General features: G+C 54.8%; 6 protein-coding genes across 6 annotated transcripts; 4 read left to right on the forward strand and 2 right to left on the reverse strand.

Annotated features, from left to right (window-relative positions):
- Positions 1-600: 600 nt before the first annotated feature.
- On the forward strand, positions 601-3,416 carry CPAR01_10192 (uncharacterized protein; the record flags this gene model as incomplete). The annotated part of the gene is made up of 3 exons (XM_060494454.1): positions 601-612; positions 701-1,486; positions 1,539-3,416. 3 exons carry the CDS (start codon positions 601-603, stop codon positions 3,414-3,416), a joined length of 2,676 nt encoding a protein of 891 aa, XP_060346636.1.
- A 397-nt stretch (positions 3,417-3,813) lies between these two features.
- CPAR01_10193 (rhamnogalacturonate lyase) lies at positions 3,814-5,775 on the reverse strand (the record flags this gene model as incomplete). Its single annotated transcript, XM_060494455.1, has 4 exons — positions 3,814-4,773; positions 4,842-4,967; positions 5,022-5,488; positions 5,556-5,775. 4 exons carry the CDS (start codon positions 5,773-5,775, stop codon positions 3,814-3,816), a joined length of 1,773 nt encoding a protein of 590 aa, XP_060346637.1.
- Positions 5,776-7,942: 2,167 nt separating this feature from the next.
- On the forward strand, positions 7,943-8,511 carry CPAR01_10194 (uncharacterized protein; the record flags this gene model as incomplete). The annotated part of the gene is made up of 2 exons (XM_060494456.1): positions 7,943-8,075; positions 8,183-8,511. The coding sequence occupies 2 exons, from the start codon at positions 7,943-7,945 to the stop codon at positions 8,509-8,511; spliced, it is 462 nt and encodes a 153-aa protein (XP_060346638.1).
- Positions 8,512-10,171: 1,660 nt separating this feature from the next.
- Positions 10,172-13,251, forward strand: CPAR01_10195 (uncharacterized protein; the record flags this gene model as incomplete). The annotated part of the gene is made up of 10 exons (XM_060494457.1): positions 10,172-10,332; positions 10,396-10,485; positions 10,542-11,061; positions 11,113-11,235; positions 11,292-11,304; positions 11,355-11,749; positions 11,798-11,865; positions 11,921-12,132; positions 12,185-12,363; positions 12,433-13,251. 10 exons carry the CDS (start codon positions 10,172-10,174, stop codon positions 13,249-13,251), a joined length of 2,580 nt encoding a protein of 859 aa, XP_060346639.1.
- A 1,381-nt stretch (positions 13,252-14,632) lies between these two features.
- Positions 14,633-15,067, forward strand: CPAR01_10196 (uncharacterized protein; the record flags this gene model as incomplete). Its single annotated transcript, XM_060494458.1, has 1 exon — positions 14,633-15,067. One exon carries the CDS (start codon positions 14,633-14,635, stop codon positions 15,065-15,067), a length of 435 nt encoding a protein of 144 aa, XP_060346640.1.
- Positions 15,068-15,189: 122 nt separating this feature from the next.
- Positions 15,190-18,301, reverse strand: CPAR01_10197 (uncharacterized protein; the record flags this gene model as incomplete). The annotated part of the gene is made up of 5 exons (XM_060494459.1): positions 15,190-15,488; positions 15,553-15,796; positions 15,908-17,887; positions 17,971-18,029; positions 18,253-18,301. The coding sequence occupies 5 exons, from the start codon at positions 18,299-18,301 to the stop codon at positions 15,190-15,192; spliced, it is 2,631 nt and encodes an 876-aa protein (XP_060346641.1).
- Between the last annotated feature and the right edge of the window lie 3,647 nt (positions 18,302-21,948).

The following is a 21,948-nucleotide window of genomic DNA, read 5'->3' on the forward strand; positions in this document are numbered from 1 at the left end:
TTGCAAGTGGCTGCGGGAGTACGCGTTGATAGGAACTGAGGGATCATATTCCACTCACTATGCAAAAATCTCACTCAAAGAAGCTCTGAACTGTGAGGCACATATATCGAACAACCAAGCTGGAGAAAAGCATTGTTAATGTCCTCCTGATTACTCACGGTACAGGTCCTTGTTGAATTCCACACCGGGGTCTCAGCATTCACCTCTCGGTGTACTCGGCAAGCTGACTAAGCAGAGCTGTCCTCGCGCTTGCCGTTTTTAGAATTCGCGACGAGGCTGCGTTTCTGGGTGGAGCCAATCCACGGCAGTCTACAGCGACGGTAGCTCAATCATCAGCGAAACCACATAGCGTCCGCGCGCGTCGCATCAATTTGCATCAATTATTTGCAACTTGAGGTGCACATTGCTTTCTTGTCATAGCCGTTAGCCTGCGCCCACGAAGTCATTGTCATTCGAGTCCAGAATTTGTGGACCATCGTCGCGAATCAACCAGAGCTCCGTCGCTGCGCGCGCGACCCTGCATCAATTGGAATTGGACCAGCTTCGAACCCCTCTTGGATACTGTGACCGCGTCCGCCGCTTCGAAACCCTGTTTTCACAATGGCGCCAGGAGTAAGTTCTGTCAAGTGAACATTTGGGCTCAAGTCGAGATTGCCTTGCAACCAGTGGCAAGTAAGTCTAACACAGTGACTCTCGATAGACTCGACGCGCGAATCGTAGCGGATACACCGAACACGATGACTTTGAAGGTCTCCCCGTGCGCCAATGGCGCCAGGAATGGGTGAGCGTCGAGCCCCCCGCGCCCGCCGAGACGACGCAGAAGAACGACATCTGGGACGTCGAGCTCCCGTGGGGTATGCCCAAGGACGCGGGTCTCCTGCCCCAGCACAGCCAAGACCTCCTCCGCGCCGCGCGATCGGGTGTCCTCTACAAGAGGCCCGCGCCGACCGAGGAGGAAGAGGCCGAGACCGACGCCGTGCCCGACAAGCCGGAGAAGAAGGAGGACGAGGCGGAGACCAAGGGCTTCCAGATCAAGGTGTGGAAGCAGATCAACCGCAACTCGGAGGGTTCTCCCGTCTCGCACCTGGCCAAGCGCAGGAAGGGCACCGTCACGATCTCGTCCAAGACGGTCTCGAGCCAGGTTCCCGGCGCGACGGTGACCAAGGCTACTGTGCGACGAGTCGATGCCGCAGGAAACCCGTATACGCAGGAGATTACGCTGCAGGAGGGCCAGGCAGTCGAGGGCGAGATCATCTCGACGACGGTCGTGGCCGTCGCGGCCGTCGATCCTGCGCAGCAAGCGCCGCAGCGCGTCCGGCGACCACCGCCACCTAAGAAGAAGAACAAGCCTGGTCCGGGACGCGGTCGCAAGAAGAAGATCTTGCCTTTGCCTGCGCCGGCGGTGCCTGGCGCACCGGCTGCTGCGCCTCCAGTAGAAGGTGCTCCTGCAGCTCCCAAAGTTGAGGGAGCGGATGGGACGGACCCTGTAAGTTTACCGCACTCCCTGTACTGAGAGCATGTGACTGATCGGTTTCTAGGCTGTCAAGCAAGAGCGGGAGGACTCGAACAACCCCGATAGCGAGATGGCTGACAATGACGACGACGACGGCGACGACGATGATGGTGATGATGGCGATGAGGGCGACGAGGAGCAGCGCGATGGTGAGAACACGGATAGCCAGGACCAGGAAATGACCGACGCATCTCCATCTGTGCCCACGCCGAGTGTTGACACAACGGCGGAATTCACCGACCCCGAATCACCAGTGCCAAAACGCGCTGCGCCGTTGGCAAATCCCGTCAACCTCGCGCCTCCCAACATGCACCTGGCAAACTCCTCTCCCAAGGGCAGCCCTCTCAAGAACGTAGTCTTGCCGTCCCCCACAGAGCCACCAGCTCAGTTTTCATCTATTTCAGAAGCATTGGTGCCCCCGGCAGCGCCAAAGAGCGAGCCTGTGCAGGCTGACATGCCTATGGGTGATGGACCTGAGCCCCCGAAAGAGCCATCTCCGCAGCCTCCCACTGAATCAGTGGATTCGCTTCTGCCTGATCAGCTACCTCTTGCCGACAACTCAACAGAGCTCCAGGATGCATCGACAGCACTCCCGCCTGCCGAAAAGGTGGGCGACATCGTCTCCCCCATGGCCGAGACAAGATCAACCTTTTCGTTGGCGACGACTGCAGAGACCGATGCTTCGGGTACCAGGTTAGAAAGCGGTGACCAAACCGTGGCGTCAAATGAAGCTGCACAAGACTCGATGATGCTAGACGCTCCCGAGGAACGTCAGCCCTCTCCGGTCCCCGAGGCTCCGAGGGCCCCTGAGATTCCAGGGCTTACTGAAGCTCTCTCAGCCTCGGAGGCACCGCCGCCTCCTGTCGAGGAGCCAGCACCTCTTGTCGTGGAGGAGATTTCTGAAAAGAAGGAAGAAAGCCCCATTGTTCCGCCAACTAGCGCTGCTGAACCTTCCGTTCCGATTGCTGAGGTTGAGCCAGTGGCACCTGTGATCGAGGAGATGCCACTTGCGCCCCCAATCCCTGAACAACCCACAGAAGCTGTCGTGTCACCGGCAAAGTCTCCCGTTAAATCGCCATTGAAGTCGCCAGTAATTCCGGCAGCGGAGTCACCAGTCAAATCACCCGCTCCCGCGTTGGAACCCCCAGCTCCCTTGGAGCCTCCTATTGTTGAGCCTGCCGATATCCCACCAGAGATTCCAGTCGAAGTACCCATTGAAGCTCCCGTTGAGGAGTCGGCTGCGTTGCCGCCGCCAGCACCCCTCGAGCCCCCAGTCGAGCCTTCCGTAGCCCCGTTGGCGGAGATTCCGGTTGAGATTCCAGTCGAGGTCTCTGCCGACGTCGCAATGGAGGAGGTACCGGCCGATCTTCCCGCAGAGAAACCCATCGAGACACCAATCGAAGTTCCAGCCGTCGAGATCCCGACCGCCGAACCTGAGTCGGTCCCGCCAGCGCCTGCCGAAGTGCCAATGGTGCCGGAAGACGACGGCCCGGATCTGCTTGCCGGTTTGGAGACGGAACTGGATCGCCAAGCCGAGATTAGCAAGTCTCCACTCCCCGAACCGCCTGCGGCCCCGCATCCGGAGCCAGCGGAGCTCCCTGAGATTGCCAACCCGGTGCCGTTGCCCGAAGTCCCGCCAATCGAGCCTGAGAAGCCCGCACAAGAGCCAACAGAGGCGGCGGCGGCCACTGAGAATGCTCGGGTCCCAGAGGTTTCAGAAGTTGCGGAGGCAGAGGCGGTTCCTGCTGTAGCTGCTCCTTCCTCGGCTTCGGAACCGGCACCGGCTGAGGAAGCTGCCGCGCCCACGGAGACGCCAGCTGCAGAGACGGCACCCACGGAGGAGCCAGAGAAAAAGGCGGAGGAGAGCTCGACTGATGCCGTTGTACCTGCAGCCGATGCCTAGTTTGCGTTTGCTCAAGTGGATTTGTCGAGGTACGCTACTTGTCCGGGGGTGTTGGAAGCTATTGGTGTTTGACAAGGCGTAAAAGGAGAAAAGGCAGGCTTAGGCTTTGCCTCGTGTGTAAATTGTATGATGGAGTACCTTACTGTTAGATGTTTGATTGGAACACGAACGCCGTTGAATCGGCAAAGATGCCTTGACTTGTTTTTTGCTTCACGTTTCGACTACTCGTCTTTCCGAAACCGACGCCTTAGTGAACGAATTTTGCTTGGGGAACATTTCCCCTTAGATTTTGTTTGATCGAATGTACGGATATTTCAACTATATACACAAAACCTCAAGCCTATTTTTTCTTCTGCTTCCTTTGCCCGCACGGGACCAGTGAAGGGAGAGCCAGCCTTTACCATTCCAGAACAATGCTATCCCAAATGAAACCTCTCCACGTCGTATTCCGCGTAAGTTGGAACGTGACCTCGTTCTCCCCCTGCTTTAGCAGCGCACCAGGGACGGGGAACTCAAACAGACGCCACTCGCCCGCCGCCGTGGCGCTGCGGTACACGGACGGGTCGTTGAGCAGTCCCGACGTGGAGTCGACTCCCACGGCGCCGCTGGTGAGGTTTCCCACTTGCTGTCCGTTGGCGAGGACGACGCTGCTTGCGCCCGTGGAGTAGCCCGCCAACGAGACGATGAGATTCGCGGACGCGGGGGCCGGGTCGGGTAGGGTAGGGATGCGGAAAGAGATTGTGTAGTTTCCCTTATAGGTCTGGCCGTAGCACCAGTCTGAAGTCTTGCTTGCGGAGCAGGTGCTGTTGCTGCCGGTGGTAGCGGCGCGGAAGACTATGTTCTCGGGACACGAGGCGATGATGGCGTGGCCGAAATACGGGTCTCCTCCGTGTGCGAAGCCGAGGGATGTGCGATCAAAGTCGCCGACTTGGAAGAGCTTGGTGCGCTTCGAGACGGCCCAGTTGAGCGTTCCGAGATCCGTCGTCTGGCCTGACTCGGTGACGTGGACGTCGTTGAAGAGGATGTGCGTCGTCACGTCGGCGAGGGCGGCGCCGGCGGACCAGGCTTGAAGGGCGTAGCCTGCCGAGGTGGTGCGGACGTGGGGAATCTCAAAGGCGCCCGAGGCGTCGGCGTATGTTGTGTAGTAGTAGTCCGAGCCCATGTCGAGGGCCGTCTTGTTGGGGTGGTTGTCGCCGAGGAAGACGGCGGCGCCGGCGGCGGGGCGGCCGTCGGAGAGGAGGAGTTTGCCCCTGACGGTGCCGCGGGATTGGTAGGCTGCGTCGTCGAGCCAGGGGTAGGGCCAAGAGGCGAATTCGGAGGCGGCGCGGGCGTCTGCGTCGGATTTGGAACCGTCGTTCTAGGGAAGGTGGGTGGTGGTTAGTTTTGATGGAGGTTATCGAAGAGAAATAGGGGGATTTCACGTACGAGATACCAGAGCCAGGGACCCCACATCTTGCCGACGGGGAAGACGTCGACGGCGGAGACTTGGAAGTGGGTGCCGTGGACCATGTTGAGTTGGACGGCATCGCCGGTGGCACTCTCACGGTGGACCTGGGAGATGTCAGCGTGATGTCCCGAGATCACTGCTACAGACCAAAAACGTACCATGAGCTCCTGCTTCAAGTGGTTGCCATTGTAATAATCCTTGCCGGCATTGATATACCAGCTCCCAACTTCATCGCCATACACGCCATAATACTTTTGCGTGCGGATGAAGTCAGAGAAGTCGTACTTTGTGATGTACCCCGTGCCATCAGGCGTGCGCCAGGTCTCGTCTTGGACCTTGTTCTCAGGTAGGTAGTCAGCCAGCTTCGGTAGCGGCTTGTCGTGGAGGTCCGTCTTTCCGTTGGGAAAAGTAGTGTTGTCGAGGCGCCAGAGGGTGCGAAACTCGCCCAGGGTGGGCAAATTGCGATTGACAAAGTACTGGTAGGCGCCGGCGAGGCCTTGGAAGATGACCCAGTGGAAGTCGCCGTCATTTGCCGTAAACTTGACGTCGATGAAGGGGGTTCCTTCGTGGGTGCCCTTTTTGGCGATGGTCGCGGAGGACCAGGCGATGTCATTTGCGGCGCCGTCTAAAAAGATGAGCGTCAGTTCCACATTTGGGAAGTTTCAAGGTCCTCGATGAGGGAATTCACGTACTGTAGCTTACGTAGTGGCCAACGGCGTTTCCGACCAGGTCGCGGTCTTTGTAGTACAACTTCACGCCGTACTTGAGACCTTGGGTCATGTTCCACACATCATTGCCAATGATCCACGTCTGGTTATCGACCTGCCTAAGGAAAGGTTCGGTCTGTGTCGGGGCCGCGAAGGCGTTCGAAATCAACCCCCCAAGGGCGGCGGCGAAAAGACTGCTTCTCATCTTGGCAGACAAAACTTCGACGTCACGTCAAGAGTGAGAGCAACGACGACTAGAGTCCGCAAGGTTCGCTCTTTCTTGTATTCTTCTACCGCTCAAGCAGGCACCGAGGGAAGACTAAATAAGCCCAATGACCTGAATGGCGACTCAAGACCCTTACTCGAGCCTATCCCGAACAAGCATTGAGCCGCGCAACCGGCACGCCGGTGCCGCTCTTCTCCTCATTCTTACCCCTCGTGGTTCGTGGGTTCCGTGGGGAAGAGAAGTGCATGGTTCGTATTGCTTCTTTTTCGCCCTGAGTATGCGGAGTGGTGAGTGGTGAATTGGTGATTTGACTGGGGGAGGCAACGTCAATCGGTCAAGATTGGGGCGGGCGCATATCGCAAGCAGGGCACTACCCCGTTCCCCGCAATCCAAGCAAGCTTAGCTGCTAGCAAACGGCGAGCTTTGATGGGTGGAAATTCAGATATCAACCTAGTCTTGCCTCGCTCCTTTCGGGAGAGCGGCTGATTGGGATTTGAGGAGTAGCCCGGACTTTGAGCTCTGAGCGCAACTAGGTTTTTTTCGAGATCGCCAAGCTATCTCCGAGGACGTATGGTGCTAGCTGCTGCATTGCTTGAATTTGGGGGAATATTAGGCATGGGGTAACCCCGACTTCGGGGTACCATGGGCCGAGGGTTGGGGTAGGTGCGTCGTCTTATGAAGTTTGACCTGCCCGAAGTGCTTGATATGCAGCATCTTGTTGTCATGAACTGTCATGAGCTGTTGTTTCTTGTGGCCGAGATTGCCGGTCAACCGATTGGAGTTTGGGCTGAGATTCCTGCAGATGATGACATTGGGATGCGGCCCGATTTGCTCGGAGTTGAGATATTGCGTCTGGAGATCTAGGTACTGTACGGATACGAGTGGACAGAACAGACCAGGTAAGGTAGATGCTGAAACCAAGTCAATAAGGAACCATGTATAATAAATTGTGCAATCTTACCTTACGAATACTTGCTCACTCTGCTTGCGTACGACAAATCAAGCATCGGGTGCTGGAGTTAGAGTACTAACAAGCCTCCTGTATCCGTCGACACCGCTCCTTCCATCTCGAAAGATAAGTCGGGGCACGAGCAAAGACAAATTGACAACAACAGAATCCGAGCTCATACTTCCGGGATATGGAAGGTTAATAGATTGTTGTTGACTAGATGTAACCGTACAGAGTCCGGATACCTTGCCTTAGTAAGGTGAGAGCTGTCGGTGAGGAAGGTCTCGAGTCAGAAAAATCATCAGCCACACATTGTGTGCACAGACCAAGGCTTGGGTTGCAACGCTTGTGGCTGAGTTTATACCAGGTGTGGTAGCGACAAGGGAGGGAGGTGCCGACGGAATGGAAAGCCTCGGGAAGGCACCTTACGGATAATCTGCAACAAATCATTCCGAGTTTGGATTAATCAGCCGTGACAAACACCGGGAGGGACCAAAGGAGATGAGAGGGACACATTATGAGGAAACTGCCGTAGTGTAGATGATAGATGATAGAGGTAAACCATAAGGTACCTAGATGAAACTGCGCTATTCATTGAGCCTGCCTTGTCCGCGTGTTTGCTTGCCTGCCCGATTTCTTGCAGCTGCATCTTCCACGGGCAGCAATGCTGCTCAGTAACATCGGGTCGGGTACGGGGTTGCCGCTTTCTCTCTTGGGTCTTCTGATCGGTCCTTCTCAAAAAGTTGAGCATCGGATATCGCAGGCACGCAGGATGATCTAGGCTCTTCCACAGTTTTTTGCTCGCGTGTTAATTTTTCTCCTTGCCATAAGCTACCTTAGTGCAAATGTTTAATGTCGGTATTAAACGCAAGATCATCAAAGTACCAAAAAAGGCACTTCTCCGGGTCACGTCAATACAAGCTCCCACATAGCGCTGGGTCAGGATCGACGGCTACCCGAGAGCGAACCAGTCGTGACCATATCTCACAGACCTCTGGGAGCTCGAGCGAACGCACAGAGTTGAGAAGACCCTTTCACTCAGAGTCCTTCCCCATCCGTGTCAGTGTCTCACGGCATAGCAATTGGTTCAGATGGATCCCGAGCGGCCGGAACATTGAAGACGCCAAGTCGGCGCTGAATGGATACTCAACGGCCCGTCTGATGGAGACCAGCAAGACAACACTTTCAAAGCCCGGCATGATGGGATGTCAAAGTTGCCAACCAGCCAGACTGTCAGACACGGTCTATTCGGAGGCCGAAGTGAACGCCGGAACGGTCACCCGCGGAGATGAAGATGGAGATGGAAACACCAGGGATCATGGCAAGACGGGTGCTTACTTACGAAACTTTGCACAAGAACAGGAGCTTAAAGTGTGCCCATCACGCCACTCAACACTATGGCCAGCCCGGTCCTATTATTGTAAACCGAACTAACAGTAACATTACGAAGGATTCGGCATCATCCGTACCGTCTAGGCGACAACGAAAGAGAGTTTGTGTTTGAGCTGCACCAGGTACGGGTCCCTGCAGGGGAAAGGACGGACTGGCCTGCCACGCCTGGCTCAACTGAGCACAAGTCTCCAGCCTCCCAAGAGGCTATCGTAGCCGATCCAAAGTACGAGCAGGCCCCAGCGCGTGCCGCCGTCGCCGCCGCGCCGCGTAGCGTGGCGCCAATCGCATCCAGAAGAATTCTCGCTGATATTCTGGTGCCTCCGTCCTTTGCACCTACATACCGGAGCTTCACGTTTGCATCACTTTCATTTTGACGAGTGCCACACTCATGCTGTGCTCCGTAATGTACGAATACCCTGAGTGGATGAACTGAACCAGGGGCCCAGAGCGGCGGAAAGCTTGCCGAAGATGAAGGAAATATGAAAGAGAGGAAGGTGACGGTGATCGATCCCATACGGCCCCGATCCGCGGTGTCTGGACATGCCGGTTTTGGCCCCCATCCGACGCTACCTTGCGCCGCAGACCATGTACTCAGAGAGAGAACCTGAGAGATGCATCCATTCGGCGGTTCGGCGGTTCTTTCTCCTCCCCTGACAACGGCAAGCCTGGATGAGACTGGACTGTTCCCCGCCGTCAGTCCCTTTACCTTTCTCAGTTTCCGAGGTCCTCTCCGCATGACGTTGATCAAGCCTCATCCAAGCCTGACTCGCAGAGCCTGGCGAGACGCCATTCTCTCATTTATCCTCACACCCATCACGCCCTATTCTAGTCCTGACGCCAGATAAGAACGGCCACCGGCCAGTCCCATGGTTGCCTCACTTCCCGCACCGTCGATTGACATCAGATGCTCCCCAGAAAGGCCAACCTCAAGCTGCCCTACTACGCAGCCGTGACAGCCACGGTAGTGTAGACTCTTGCTAAGTTGCCTCAACTCAAACCCGCACCGGGGTGTCTACCGGGGTGGCTGAAAGTCAAAGTTGCCGTTATTCTGTGTGTCTCGTGGGTTACACTCAACAACGTCCGAATCCCACTGGGTCATCCCCTGTGCCAACCCTCAAGTCCTTGGTCTGTGCAGCTTCAAAGAGAGGGACGCATGGTCCAACTCGTCCAAGAGCTTGGCATCTCCCTCGATATCGCACGTGGGCGAACCGGCACCGACAAGTTCACCAACCATCAACCGACCTTTTTCAGCTTGTGTGTGCCTATCCCAACTTGTTAACGCGTGGGTCCCGTCAAGGATTTCGAAGACTGAAGCAGGAAGTTTGCATCTTCGACCCTCTCTCCATTCGCTCTATCGATTAATCAAACAAAAGAGATTCCATCAAAAAAGTAACGTAGCGTCTCGCCCTTCGGGATTAGGGTCCGCTTCACGCCATCGAAGCCACGGCAGACACCAGTGCCGATCACTGACGCGCCTCGAGCTCGCAGCCGGTAAACTCTAATCCCACGCTTGAACCTTTCAGGGGGACCAACGAGGGCAGAGCCTAACTGTTTGGGCCTTCATTTGAATCTAGACCTGCGAAAAAAAAGAAAAAAAAGAGGATTACCTACCGCCTGGATGGAAATACCCGCTCTTGTGCGTCCCTTTACGAACTTTTGGACGTGGAATGCTATCAAACAACGCGACCTCCTGACGTCCTAATCATATCATATTTCCCTTTTCCCACCGTCTTTCTGCCTACATTACCTATATTCGTCCCTTGGCCCCCACGCCCCGTCCAGCGGTCCCGGCTCCCGGGACGTGTGGTCTGCCTGCTTCTTCATCGACCGATTCCGTTCTCCACGAAATCCTTCGCGGCCAATCCCCAGGTTTCTCGTTCCCACCGGTCGTCAACTAGTTCCACATCCCCGCAGCTTCGGTCTACCTACTTGACTCTTTGTCTGCCTTCATGGTTTGCGGTTTGCCTGCGTACATTCCAGGCTGGCACTCAACCGGCAGACCCGCGAGGCTGGGCGCAGTCGACCCCATGAGCGATGGATTTTGATGAAGAAACCAAGCCAAATCTGACAACCTTGAACATGAGCTCCAACGTGAGCGTAAGAAGCGAGTCTATCGGCGCTTTCGACCCTGCTACCCAGCAGCAGAATGGGTCAAAACCGCCCATCAAGCGCAGGTCTCCAATAGCCTGTCGGAGGTTCGTCCTGCTCGCCAGTGCGGCGGACATATCGCGAACTTGACGAGCTAAACTGTGTCCCAGATGCCGTCGGATGAGGAGCAAATGTGTGCATGAGAAGGGACAGCCGCCGTGTAAATCCTGCGCGGAAGCCGGCATACCAGCGAGTGAATGGTACCGTCCATACCGAGCAACGTCCGTGACGCGATCTCGAAGCTAATCAACGACAGCATCTTTCCCCAACGAGGCCAGCCGGATCTCGACCGCGAATACCGGCATCCTCGCTTGAGGGCTGAGAAGGCCGCGAAACGAGAAGCCGACAAGGCTAGACGTAGCGCGTCAGATGCTCAGGTCCCTCGGGGTCCCGGCGCGCCAGCTCTTCGTAAACCTGCAGACGAATGGGAGCTTCTCCCACCACTACCCGAAATCATCGACGCAGTTCACGGATTCACCCGCAAGTATTTTCAGCTAGGTTTCATTCCGAAGGAGCTTTTCCCCCGGCAGCTGCAGCAAGATCACCGTTCCGTCAGCGTCTTCCTTGTACTCGGTATCCTCAGTGTCTCTGCTCGCTTCTCCCCAGCCCTGGCCCAGAGATACCATGGGGAGATGGAAGCCGTCGACTTCTTCATGGAACGGGCTAGCAGCCTCGCGCTCAACGAACTGTACCAAGAGCCTACCCTAGAGAGATGTCAAGCCTTCTATCTGTTAAGTCTAGCGCAGCAAGGCGGCGGTATGAGGAACAAGAGCTACGTGAGTTCCCTGCATGGAGTATTAATACGGGCAGTGCTGAACGCTTGCTAGATCAACATTGGCATTGCCACAAGGATGGCCGTCTTGATGCATCTGCATCGAGAAGAGTTCTACAAGATGAAGAATCCCACGAGGGAGATGATTATCAGGGCGGAATCTGCACGGAGAACTTTGGTTAGTTGGACAATGCTTCAAAAGGGGAGAGAGCTCTGCTAACAAATATATCATAGTGGATGTTACACAGTCTGTGATCACGAACGAAGACGAGCGTGGCTTTTGCTAACAACACGTAGGCCAGGACAATCTCCATTGCGGTGCTCTTTCCCCCGTGTCACTAGCTGCCAACGACATCACGGCTCTTCTCCCTAGTAACGAGGAGGACTTTGCCTACGGCCGTGAGCCCTTGTCCCGTGCCGCGCTCGAGGACACGCCGCCAGCTCGCGAGAACCCTTCATTGATCCACCAACCGTCTCGATCATTGTTCGCGAGTCTGATGCAAGCACATTATTATTGGGGGAAAGTCGCTCGTCGAGCGTTGGCAACGATGAAGAGCGCCAATCCTTGGGATCCGACGAGCGAGTACGCCATTACAGCAAAGCAGATCCTAAGCTGGGAACAGCAGCTTCCGCAAGATCACCGATGGAGTATGGTTCTTCTCAAAGGGCACAAGTCCGTCGGCGAAGATCTGGTATGTGCCAAGATTCACTGCGGTTGGAGTTGGAGTTGACAAGTTCAGGCCTACCTCGGTGTCACTATGATAACGAAACTATGCAACATTGTGCTGAGGCGTGCGTATCTCGAGAAGTAAGCCCAACCACTCTTCGTCCTCCTCCTCCTCCGCAAATACTGACCTGAATAGCATCATCAAACCAGACGAGAAGGATATGCAACGCCGGGCGTTTTTCGCCAATATGTCCGACGACCTCTTCCGAAACGTGCGGGAGTTGTACGAGCAAATCGATGCTCAATTCAGCGTCAGATCCTCGGAGGAAGGTGTGGGAGCCCAGATGGCGTCGTTCTGCGTCTACAGCTGCGGCCTTTTCTCGACCTACCTGGTCAAGTACCGGAACAGTGAGTACCCAGAAGCCGTGGAGATGTAACCGCATCGTGCTAACCATCCTAGTCTGCTCCGATAAGAACATTGTCGCGCAGGCTCCGAACATGCTCCAGCGGTGCATGTCCATCCTCATCGAATCTAAGCAGACTTGGCCCCTCGCCTCCCGCTGGCTCGAATCTCTGGAGCGCTTCTCGCGTGATCCCAAAGCAGCTGCCTTTAGTCTTGAGGGCAGTATGGCCGACGGCGTAAGTTCCAGCCCCTATTTCCAACCCAATGGTGCTCGAGAAGGGAAAAGCTGACGAGAACCATATCAGAACGACCGAACCCTCCGACCGCTCCATCCCTCGCCATCCAACTTCACAAAGGGCCCACGCGCCGAGGCACCCAAGTACCAGCTCCCAGGCCCGCCGCCGACCCCGTTGAACGAGAAGAAGCCAGTGCCACTACGACACAGCAGCATCAGCAGCAACGCATCCAACAGCGTCCTCCCTCCCCCGAGCCCATCACCGAGCCTACAACAACAGCAGCAAATGCACCAGCAACACAACTCTGCCTTCCCGCTCCCGCCGCTCATGAACACAACCCACCAACACCAGCCTCAACTCCATCACCAACAGCAACACCAACATCATCAGCCCCTCTCTCCACACCATCAACAACACCACCTGCTACAACACCAGCCGCAACAACACCACCAACTCCAACAGCAACCACGCCACCAGCAACATCCTCCGACACCCCAAATGCAACAACACCACCACCAGCACCTCCCCCCAGAACTACACCCCCAGTTCTCCCCACCCATCTACTCCCAAGCACCCCCACCCTACAGCCCCAACAACGGCATGGGCATGCTCGTTCAAGCAGCAGCCTTCGACACCACAAGCCCCATCCTCGGCGCGCCGGCGCAGCAGCAGGCTCCGCCATCATCGACGAACCCGTACGATCCCACCACGGCCGCGGCGGTGGCGGCGTTTTACAATTCCCCAGGCTCCGCGTCCATCGTTCTCGGCCCCGGGACAGACGGCTTCGAGTGTGAGCTCCAGAGCTGGTTCGACGGCACGGCGCCGGTCCAGGCGACGAGCTGGATCGGGAACGGGGCGGCTGGTCTCGGGTGGTTTGGGTCCACGTGAGCTGTTCGCACTGAAGCGATGGCCTTCATCGAGGCAGAAAGCAAAGAACGAATCAGAGAAGCCAAAAAGAAAGATTGAGAAAGTGCGCGTGTGCGTGAGGAGAAAAAGTGCTATTCGAGCGTCAATCTGAGCGATTCAGTCATTTCCTTTTTTATACATCACACCCCTATTTAATCATACCTAGAGATCCGGCGCCAGGTTCGGGGAAATAAGGAAAGGAGAAAAAAGATAACAGAGTCAGCAGTACTTGCGCCAAAATCTCGGAGGAGGGGCCGGCGCAACAATCATGAGACGGAAATATGAACCTTTGGGATCAGTGGGTCATTTTGGATTCCATCCTCTATCTAGCCGTGATTTCCTTTTTGCTACGGGGTGTTGCTTCATATATACTTTAGATCGAGATACCTGAGTGAATTAAGTTCGACCTTTGTCTACAATGCCATCTTTTCGCAAATTGACCCATTTGTGCAAGGTATACTTTGTGCCTGTCAGATGAAACGGATTTGAACCGACTTCCGTGCAGAAATTGGACTTACGCTAACACCGAGAAGCTGGGGAGTTGGAAGAAGTGGTATCATGTTGAACGGTGTACTGGAAACAAAACATCTGAAAGGGAAAATGCTTGATCTGTAATTTCAGGAGGTGGGTTTTGTTTCCCATCAAATTTAATCAACTTGTCCGACGGGATGGGATATTCAACCGCAAACATTGAGAAGCACGGCGCTGGCAGGAGCGAAAAGATAATCCACAGCGCTTCGGTTTCGAAGGATGGAAACAAAGCCTGGGCATAAACACCGACGACGCCCATCGCGGTCTGGATAAGTGTACACTGAAGTCCAGATAGAAAGAGTCCGTCAACTTCGTCATGGTACTTTTGACGAGTAGTCTGTATGGTATCGTCAAGCAAAAGAGATGATTTCATCGTGGCAGAGTATGTGAAATCCATCCATGTAGTTCGCAGATATCTGCCTCAGAGAGCAACAGTCATGGTATCCAAGTCTTATAGCACGACACCACATTCACACATTTCAGAGACTGAAGGGGGCAAAACTCATTGAACTTCTACGACTATCAATCAGTGCTAGACATGAAGCCACTTGACCTCGTCATAAGCGCGTTGTGTGCCGTCTGTTTCTTCCTCTGCAGGATCCGTCTTTCCTCGCTGCGCCTACACTCTCCTGTGATATGCCCATTTCGCAAGGCCCTTCCTTTCTCATCCGCCCGCCGAGTGCGCGCGAGTCTTCTTTCCGATGAAGGAAAAGATACTCCGACGAAATCGCATACAAGTATGGCCTAGAGCAGAAAGCCTCCAGAGAGGCTAAAGGCTCTTCCTTTCCCGACCCACCTGATCACTTGACCGGGTTGGTTCGTCCGAGTTGGGATGTGGCCGACTCCGAAATGTGTATTGACGTTGTTCGTTTCCCCGTCTCTCATTGCTCTCGTTTCCCCGTTGAAGGATGAAATCAAACTCCGGGTTCCATCTGAGGGAAATTCCTTCTACATGACTTTTAGGTCGCCAATGCGCTTTCTATGCGCGGCGTACATGACAATGAGGACTCCCGCCTTCTCTCTAATCCAGCTTTCCGTCGCGAAAATCAAAGTCCAGAAGATAACAGCCAAGGGGTGGGTGAAGTGGTTGAATAAGGGGTTGCAGTTTCGTGATGTGATATGGTGTGCTGGCAAGGGGTATTGGGGTAAAATTAGTCCTGGGATGGTGGTGCAAGGGTGTCTATATACACGCGAGGGAGCTCCGTGTCTTTCGATGCTGTGTTGTGGCAAGAGCTGGGATTGGCTGTTCTCTCTCTCCTCCGTTTGACGCAGATCCGGGTTTCGGTAGAGAAACCGGCTGCTCCAGGATATGTGCTGGGCTTGGGGGTTGGTTGGGTGTGAATAATCAAACAAGTCGAAATACAGCGTCAGCCTCAAGCTTTTCAAAGCTCAAGTCTGCGCCATGACGCCGGAGGCACCGCCAAGCTGACGCTTGACCTGTTCGCGTGCCCAGCGAGCGGTCTCGATGGTTCGGGGCTGGAACTCGCGGTTGGTCTTGGTCTCCTTGATGAGCGCAGTGAGCCACTCCTGGCGGAAAACGTCGACAAGCTCGCCGTTAGGGTAGGCCTCAGCAAGGTCGCCAATAACGCCCATGGATGCACGCATGAGAGCCTCGCTACGGTTCATGTCGCTGGCAATCATGTTCAACAGCTGGAAGATCGAAGGCACGTATTGCTGAAGAGCAGGAGCTGCAGAAATGGGTTAGCGGATAGAACAGAAACAGGATCAAAATCATGATTAGATGAGACCTACTCTTGCCACCGGACTTCATAGCTCCGATGATACCACCCCAGGCATCCATGATACCCTCGCGAAGAGAGATAACGTAGTCGTACATCTCGTACGGGCCCTCGGGGCCGGCGTTGACAGTCGCCGCCTGCTGCAAGACCTGAGCGATGACGGACAGGTATGTCTCAAAGTGGCCGCCAATGGCGCCAGCAATGTCGCCGAAGCACTGCAGGATAGCAGGCTTGAACTGGTTGCTCAAGGCGGTGCTCTGTGAGAAATGTTAGCGAGGCCTCACTTACACGTACAATGCCAACCCCGTGTCGCATCCACATATGATGGATGACAACACTTTGAGTGCCGATTGGCGGTGATAACGTACCTTGAGGTTGTGAAGCAGGTGGTTCATGAAGTTGTCGCAGTACGGCTGGCTGCGCTCGCCAAGGGATCGCGTCAGATCGCTGACAAGACCGATAGCCATGGAGCACAGTGCGGGCTCCTCCTGGTTCGACAGAGCGTTGTAGAGGAAGGGAGTGAAAGCCTCCATGTACTTGGAGAAATCCTCCTCCATGGCGTTGGCCAGAGCGCTGATGGTAGCGAAGATACCATCGGGAACGCTGGACTTGCTGCCGACGGTGCTCAGAATCTGGAGCAGGGTCTGCATGATTCTGTCGCCCTGGGGAACAATCTCCTTGTCGAGTCTCTGGATGATGGCCTGGAGAACGGTGCACAAGCTAGTTTGCATCTCCTCCAGCATGATCCTGTCCTCAACACTAACGACCTGGGTCTGCATGGGAACGGTACCCTCTAGACGCTCGATGACGACGCCGGAAAGGGAGGCGATGGGCTGCATGCTCTCGCTGGCGGCATTCTGCACGAAGACGTTGAGAACCTCGTAGGCGGCGGTGCGGACGTACGAGTCGCAATCGGGGCGGGCCGTGAGACCAAGCAGGTTGGTGACACTCTGGTTGAAGTGAGGAGTCAGAGGGTTCTGAGCGGCACCAAGGTCTCCAGAGAAGCGCTCGGCCAAGTTCATCAGGGCCCAGCAGCACGAAGATGCTATCTTTGCGCTGCTCATGAGGCCGTTGAACAGGGAGCGAATGAGAGGGTCGAGGTGCTGGTTAGGGTCGATACTGTCGGACACGCTCTCAGTGATGCGACCAAGGGCATAGGCGGTCGAGTCCTTGACGTGCAGGGAGCTGTCGTCCATCATGCCGATAAGGATAGGAAGAGCCTGCTTGACGATGGGGTCGAGGACCTTCTCATCGGGGCCATCCATGATGGCGCCGAAAGCAGAAACGGCGGCATCACGGTGGTGCCAATCTTCGGCACGCAGGTTGCCCTCAACGAATTGCAGCACGGGGCTGATGATAGCGGCACCGATGGCCTGAGCGTAGAGTTGAAGACACTGGTAGGCGGCGCGGGCCAAGTTGTACTCGTCATCGGCCGCATCCTCGTCCTGCTTGGTCAGAAGCAGAAGGAGAACGGGCACAACCTCGTTAGCTGCTACGCGAGCGAAGTTGTAGAAGGGTCTCATCTGGTCGGCGCTCTCGACCTGTGCGTTGTCGTCCTCGATACCGATCTCCTCCTCGCAGACGGTGCTCCAGAATTCAACAGCCAGCTTGGCAACGTCCTCGTCCGAAGACTTCATGCCCAGAATGGTAAGACCGAAGAGAGCCTTCTCCATGTAGAAACGCATGTTATCGTAGTAGAGACCCATGATGCGGTTAAGGCATCCAAAGGCGCCCTGCTGTATCCGGGAGTCATCGGCCTGGGTGGCCTCGCAAACGACCTGCATGATGTAGTTGCGCTCGCCCTCGTGCTTGAAGTTGTTGCCAACGAACTCGAGCGAGTCGCCCAAGGCTGTGATTGCGGCCAGGCGAACCTCAAGGCTCGTCTCCTCCTTGCGGGCACCCTGAACGACGGCGGTCAGGATGGCGTTGGAGTGAGCAATGAGAGCCGTTCGCAGATCGGGATCTTGGCTTTCGCAGATGTAACCGATCGTGGTCAAGGAGGCCTGCTTCTGGTGTTCGCCACCCTCGCTGATGTTCTTAACAAGGATGCCCATGAGGTCCTGCCACTGACTTCTCGGCAGCTCGATAGAAGCGATGGAGGAGATGACCTGAGCAGCAGCCTGGCCGGCCTGGGAGTTTGAGGAGCCGAGGGTCTGCAGGGTCAAGTTCTTGACCTGCGTCTTCGTCTCTTCGTCGGTCTGTTGGAGCCATTTTGCCTGGAGCTCTTGGTGACGGGCAAAGTCACGGGCAGTGAAAGCGTTCTTCAGGGCGAGACCTGCGGCGGCACGAATGGAGCCATCGGCGTTGTCGTTTGCAAGCTCTTGGACGAGAGTTGCGAGGTATAGGGGCTGTTGGGAAGGATGGTTAGCAAATTTGCCAGCGGCGGTGGGGGGAGGGGGAACTCGGGAGGCAAAAGTGGGCGGGCACGTACGAAGTTGTTGTCGGCTGCTTGTGTAAGTTGCTGCTCGGCGGCGTTGCGCAAGTTCGCGTCTGTTCAGAATGTTAGCATGGCCATGAGGGTTGTGGCAGTTTGTGAATGCGCGATGTGAGGGCGGAAGCCAAGAAGAGCAGGTTCTGTTCACATTGCCCTGGCGACAATTTGGGGGAGAGAGGAGGGGGGGGGGGGATAGGATTTGCTGGCGATGCAAAACCTAGCAGGCGCAGTGAAGAATGAACGAGACCAAATGACGACGAGGACGCGAAAATAGCTTACCTGGCGACAGCGAATTGGCCAAAACTTGGTTGATCTCTGAGCCCGACATGTTTGCCGCTCTCAATGTGTTGTGGTTTGAAGGAGGTAAGGCTGAGCCAGTGCCGATGTTTGGAGAGGTTCGGAGGGGGGCTCGTTGACAGGTTGCACGTGTCAGGAGGTGGGAGGGAAAGGGTTCAGCAAGGCACCGCAGCTGAGGTCAGAGCAAAAGCGGGAGACGCGGGGGTGTTTTGCGGCGGCGGGTGGTCTAGGCAGAGAAGACAGGACCAGAGGTTTGGTTTGGTTGGCGTAAGGTGGTGTGTGAAGCGGGCGCCAGGGGCAGGGTCGGCAGTGCGTTGAGAGAGCAGCGACCTTGGGAGAGTTGGTAGGCGAGCTGGGAGGATGGATGGGTGAGAATGACCGGAACCGAGCGAACGGACGGCTGAGAGGGAAAAAGGAAGCGAGAGAGAGAATGTGCCTGTATTGTATCTGTGTGTGAGAGAGATGACAGAAAAAGGATTCGCTCAGGATTCCGAATTAAAATGATACGCCAAAGACGATGTCTCGTGGTAAGGCCTTGTGCAAGAATTAGAGGGCGTACCGTAAAGAAAAGATGGTTGCGACAATGAACAGGCGCAGAAACCGGGTGGTGAGTAACGTGAGGATTTTTATGGTTTTATTTATTTCCCAGTCTCTTCCCTTTGGGTTGGTGAAGGAGAGGAAAAAATAGGAGCGGGACCTTGACGAGGTTGTTGACGATCTCAGGCTGCCCAGTTACAGTGTTGAAATGGCCCGCTATGGTACGCAGTTCTGGGGAGCCGTAATAAGGTCAGGTAGGCAGGTACCTCTGCCAGGGACATGAAAAGCAGCAGGAGCGATAGAGGAGAGCGGGCAGGACGGGAAGGGGGGAATGACGGTGACAGCGGGAGCATTAGAGACAGCACACAATGGGCGGTGAATACGCATGATCCCCTGGGAAAAGGCACCTCAGGTAGCAGTAGTGGATGTCTACTCGTCACCTCTACTGTTTTTTAGTTCATCTTGTTGCTTAGGTGCAGCAAGGTCTCGCACCTTCTTCTCTACTACTGATACCTGCTGACGGAGTACCTCATGGACAACATCTTACCTTCCATACCTTACAGTGCGGGACATGCAGCTCCAGGAGGTACCCGTCATCCATCCAATGGAAATGCAGAACCGCCACTTTCTACAGGCTGAGGAGGTGACCCGACAGTGGGCAGCCGATAGGGGAACAAGGGCAAAAAAGAAACGACTGAAAAAAAAAAATTAAGACGTCGTTAAATGAGTGTGGGGAAGGAGAGAGGTTTCTGATGCACGAAACCGAGGAGGGGTCGTTTCCGTCTGCTTCTAGCTTCGTCCGCTTCCTGCACTCTGGAAATTGTTGCCTACCTTCCTATGACTTGAACGGACGAGGAAGGCACGGAAACAAGAAACACTCCTTCCCCCTTACTTTCTATGTCTGAAGCCATTTTCACATCTTCAACGGCACTGCAAGTCCGTTTGAAGTGTTGCTTTTCCGGCGTCTCTCTGGATTGTTCACAAGGCAGCCAGGGGACATGCTGAACTTTCGGCCAAAATATGTATCAACCGAGGGCGGGGAGGGGCAGAAAGTGAATCAAAATAATGAATGAGGCACTCTGTTTTTTCCTTTCCTATTGCGGCATACCTTTTGCACCGTGTGGTCCCGCTTCGCCTGTACGTATCCGATGGTTGCCGGGAACCAAGTGGAAGTTAGGCGCTCATCAACTAGTACCTTAACTCAGGGCATCACTGCACCATAAAACAAGTCTCTCCAGATCCTTGAATATGGCGTCTCCTGTATTTGCTCCATCTAAACCCAGATTCACCTCACCAACACTGAAAAGACAGACAGTGAGGCTAACCTCATCAGGGCAGAAACCCCACACAATGGACGGGGAGACTCACAATGGGGCGTCAGGGCTGCAGCTGCGCATGGCGTTGCCGGGCTGCCTTTTGCCCCTTCGCTTCGTTCCCTCTCAACGTCAAGAGTCAGTAGCTATGTTTTCCTGACAGAGACAGTCGTGGAGAATGCATAAAATCAAAAGTGGAATGGTTCTTTGTTCGCCGGACTCAAAACTCCAGCACAACACAAAATACATGTTGTCCCCCTTGCCCTTGATCAGCCAGGTCGATGGTAGGTAATGGTCAGCAGCCCAATCCAACGCTGCCCCTCTTCTCGGCCCATGTTCCGTGCCTACCTTGCTTCACTACCTAGCTGAGCTGACTAGGTATCCGGACGGGAGCACGGGAAGATAGAATGGAAAAAGTACCGCCGGGATTGAAATAAAGACCACATTTGGGGGTGCCTTGAGACGACTACTCGTTTGCTTACCGAACCCAAGTAATGTAAGTGCGTAAGGCTTGCTGGCTAATTACTGTTTTGTGTGGTTGCTGCCGGTCCGGCTGAGTGACAGCCCCCATCCGAGCCCGCAAAAGGTCAGCCCGACGTCATCTCCTTCCCAGGCACCTGGATCCGAGCGCCTGTCTTGGCCTCAAGTTGAACACCCCGCGATGCACGTTGCAAATTTTGGGTCATCTGACTGTTGTTTCGTGGGCACGAACCAGTGAGGTCTCGATGAAATAGGATCCATATTGGCCTGCTAGAGGCTGGTCAAAGTACCTACTTGGTGATAAAACCAGTGTCAATATTGGTCAAAGGGGAACCGCGAGTGGCTCATCAACTACTCCTCGTGACATGGTCTGAAACGTTCTAATAGTGTAAACGTTCTTTGAACGTATCCACTGCTATATTCTTCGGAAGCAAACACTTAGACTAGCTCTCAGGCTCACCTGGTATCTCATAGTGTAAGTACCTACATGCGTCGTGAGGTTTGGAAAACACCCCGAGTTGCAACGGGTAACTGCTAGTCTCACACCAACATCCATTCATGTCACCCTTCAATACTGTTGCGGACGAGGAAACTAATGGCAAGAGGATCACGATTCGAATTAATACTCTGCCATACCGCAGTCATCTGTGATCCACATTACCCATGCCTCCTTGTGCGTGTTACTTGAGTGACTAAACTCACCGTAGTGGAGGGGGGCGTAGTCAGGATCAAGAGCAATCAAGCCTTATAAAGCAGAGACTCGCGGCCGCCACCTCACAGATGTAGAGGTAAGGATAACGGAAATGCAGCTTGCCTAGGCTCCAAAGCCTTGATTGTGTGAACCAAATCTATGTTGTCGATCCAAGTGAAGCTAGCCGGCTTATCATCAGAAAAGCAGAGCTGCATTCCTATTTGATACCTACTACTACAGCAACCTGCCGATACATTGTACTCTTTCCCGTCGTTCGAAGATGAAGACTTCCATAACAATGAGGAAGTGGTCTCAAATGTTGCCTTTCGAAACTCCAACCTAAGTCCGTCCTCATACTCTCGTCAGCCGCCAGAACTATGTCGCCGGGAATATAAGACGATCACACTGGACGCCGCCGTGGGTTTTTCATCTATGGCCCACAATGATGTGCTTAAATAGAAAAAATTAGGCGTTGATCACCTACTTTGATATTAATGAGGAATCTCCTCTGATATAACAAAGTTAAGGACAAATGGCTTAGAAAGGGGAAGGCTACCAGTGTCATGCGCAAAGACTGATCAACTTAGAATCCCGAGTGAAATTTGGTTCTATATACCGGTACTCGATGGGCACCGGCCTTGAAGCCTTCCACAGCCT

This window comes from Colletotrichum paranaense (assembly GCF_030867605.1).
Source record: "Colletotrichum paranaense strain IMI 384185 chromosome Unknown Scaffold_8.1, whole genome shotgun sequence".
Lineage (NCBI taxonomy): Eukaryota > Fungi > Ascomycota > Sordariomycetes > Glomerellales > Glomerellaceae > Colletotrichum > Colletotrichum paranaense.